Raw genomic sequence first — 3,366 nt, forward strand, 5'->3', positions numbered from 1 at the left:
AAGGCCCTTTGCTTCTTAGTAGTTTCCATTTCCTTTTACTTTCCTCTTGTCTCATTATCATGTTCAGCCTTCATTTGGGTTTCAGTAATTCCTCACAGTTAGATTGGCCTCGTTCAAGTTCTACCAGACCTCCCACACCCTCCTTACCCCCAATTTTGGATCACTTATTGTCCCCTTTACCTTGGGTTTGTTAACACAAACTTCCTTACCCACACGTCCCACTCTCCCATTCAGTGTAGTTAGGATGAAACATACAACTTTCCTCTAGTTCTTTTCTTTTTTTACTATATGTCCACCTCTAATTTTTTAAAATTATTTCCCAGAGAGTCCCTTTTTCTTTTTTCTCTTTCTTTTTTAAGTTTTACTGAATTAGGAAGGACTGATCCAAATTTGTGTATTTTACAGATACCCATAGTTACTTTTATGCTTCTGAAATTATACATGTAATGATGAAGCATCTGTATACATGAGCAGTGACTTCTAAGAAAAGTTTTATTAATATATGTAAGCTATTTTTAGCATATGGCACTGTTCTCAATTTTTCCCATTTCCTTTTGTTCTAACTTAAAAAAACATTTTATTAGTGGCTCATACAACTCTTATCACAATCCTTACATATACATACATCAATTGTATAAAGCACATCATACATTCTTTGCCCTAATCATTTTCAAAGCATTTACTCTCTGCTTAAGGCCTTTTAATCGGGTCCTCTAGTTCTTTAAAGCTTCCCCCCACTACCATCTAGAATGGTTATAACGTAGGATATACAACTGGTACAGTTAATAGCTGGAAACACAGGCAATCCAGGACCAGTTTATTCCTCAGGACCAGTGGTGAGAGTGGAAATATCAGGATGGTGGAGGGAAGGTGGAATAGAATGACGGAACCAATCACCAGGATCTGTATATAATCCCTCCTGCAGGAAGGACAACAGAAAAGTGGGTGAAGGGAGACACGGACAGTGTAAGACATGACAAAATTATAATAATTTATAAATTATCAAGAGTTCATGAGAGAGGTGAGTTGTGGAGGGAGCGCAAAAATGAGTAGCTGAAACCAAAGGCTCAAGTAGAAAACAAATGTTTTGAGAATGATGATGGCAACAAATGTACAAATGTGTTTGACATAATGTATGCATGTATGTATGAATTATGATGTGTTGTATGAGACCTCAAAAATGATTAAAAAATATATATCATTTGGCCAAATGCACATAACTGTAATTCCAAGTCTATGAATTTCATTCGTTGTAGAATTTTTCAAATTCCTACTTTATAAATATATATAGAACATTTTTTAATGATTCCAAAATCATATAGAGTTTGGTAATTGGGCAAGAAATTCATTTTAAATTAAACAAAATTAATTAAAAAATAAACAAAGTAATAAAATAAAGTAATGCAACCACTATCATGTTATTGTGTTTCCATAGGCTTTTTGTTCAACTTGGCATTGAAATAATTAAAAAAAATGAGTACAAATAATGAAAATTCAACTGATTTCATCCTCCTGGGACTGTTTCCTGGATTCAGGCATCCCCACCTTCTCATCCTTATTGTCCTCGTCTTCTACACCACTGCTTTTACTGGCAATGCCCTCCTGATTCTCCTCATCTGGCTGGACACTCACCTCCACACCCCAATGTACTTTCTGCTCAGCCAGCTCTCCCTCATTGACCTGGCATATATCTCCAGCACTGTCCCTAAGACAATAATCAACTATTTCACAGGGAGGAAGAACATTTCTTATTTTGCCTGTGCAGTTCAAATGTTTTCCTTTCTCACTCTGGGACTTGCTGAGTGTGTCCTGCTGACCCTCATGGCCTATGACCGCTATGTGGCTGTGTGTAACCCCCTCAGATATACAGTACTCATGAGCCCCAGAGTCTGCCTGCAGATGGCTGCTGCAGCCTGGATAGGAGGAGCTCTTGGGGCCCTTGTCCATACCATCTATCCAATGCAATTCCCTATCTGTGGCTCTAGAGAGATTGATCATTACTTTTGTGAGATGCCTGCCGTCTTGAGACTTTCTTGTGCAGACACGTCAACTTATGAGATGGTGGTATTTGTATCCACAATTGTGTTTCTCCTTGTCCCGTTTATTCTAATTCTGTCATCCTATAGCCTAATCTTCCTCACTGTCCTCAGGATGAAGTCCAGCAAGGGGAAGAAAAAAGGCCTGGCCACCTGTTCTTCCCACTTGACTGTGGTGAGTCTCTACTTTGGCCAAGGCATCTTCATCTATATGACTCCCAGCTCTTCCCACACACCTGAACAAGACCAGATTGTTGCTGTATTTGGCACCATGGTGACCCCTATGCTCAATCCCCTCATATACAGTCTGAGGAACAAGGAAGTTGTGGGGGCTCTCAGGAAGGTGACCAGAAGGTTTTGTAGCTGTGAAACAGAGCACATCTAAATTGTTCCTCTCAAAAGAGGTGCCATCCTCTAATGTCTGATCATTTGTGGTCAACCCAATCTCTAAGATATTTTGTTGTAGAACTTGTAATATGATACTAATTTAGAAAACCATTTGTTAGAATGGGGATGACTTCAGTTCCACATCAGACACAAGTTGAGTCCAATTCTTATACGTATTATTTTATGTTCTTGTCCATTGTAGATACTCTTGTAACCCTACTTATTATTATTCTACTATTGCAAATATTTAAATATCCTTTTACTCTGTGTTAATACACAGCCAGGCACAAATTAGGCCATTTTTGCTTAAGACAATTTAACTTTATAAAGAGTTTATTTCAATTTCCTTTGTAGGATAAAGAGCATTGCCTCTTGTAAAACTTTTCAAGAACAAACTATTTTCTAATTTGAATTAATTTTTCAAATGATTTTCTATTATATACCATGGACACCATGAGTTTTCAGTAAAGGAAGGCATATTTTAAAAATCGTTTTATTGGGGCTGGTAAAATGCATATCATAATCCATATGTCCATTCAATGTGTCAAGCACATTTGTAAAGGAAAGCATTTTAAATATTGTAAACACAATTTTTTGAGGTAATAGTGATTTTTATATAGTTAACACGGTTTGTGCCTTGAGGTTGGTGCTGGGGTCAGTCAGACGGAATCTGTTTCTTCAGGTTCATGCAATTACCCAGGTCGTTACCAGCTGGTCAGGAGTTGGAATCCACAGCAGCTTTCTCAGAGAAAGGTGAGGCTTTCTGCCCCTGCTAAGAGTTACAGTCTTGGAAATTCACGGGGGTGGGACAACCCTCTCCTACGGGGTCACTATGAGTTAGCATTGCCTCAATGAGAGTCAGTTTAGGTGATTTTGTGTTTTACCTGATGGCACCGTGCACTGAAAGTAGGATAGCAGTTTTCCAGGAAACCTCAGACACAGG

The 3,366-nt window shown here is 38.4% G+C and overlaps 1 protein-coding gene across 1 annotated transcript; it reads left to right on the forward strand.

The window, feature by feature from the left end:
- Positions 1-1,473: 1,473 nt before the first annotated feature.
- On the forward strand, positions 1,474-2,421 carry LOC142440337 (olfactory receptor 2L3-like). The gene has a single exon (XM_075542801.1). The coding sequence runs from the start codon at positions 1,474-1,476 to the stop codon at positions 2,419-2,421; it is 948 nt and encodes a 315-aa protein (XP_075398916.1).
- Positions 2,422-3,366: the final 945 nt, after the last annotated feature.

The sequence above is a fragment of the Tenrec ecaudatus genome, chromosome 2 (assembly GCF_050624435.1).
Source record: "Tenrec ecaudatus isolate mTenEca1 chromosome 2, mTenEca1.hap1, whole genome shotgun sequence".
Lineage (NCBI taxonomy): Eukaryota > Metazoa > Chordata > Mammalia > Afrosoricida > Tenrecidae > Tenrec > Tenrec ecaudatus.

Excerpts from the sequence above, each read along its gene's own strand:
- LOC142440337 (XM_075542801.1), top strand. The coding sequence starts at position 1,474 with ATGAGTACAAATAATGAAAATTCAACTGATTTCATCCTCCTGGGACTG.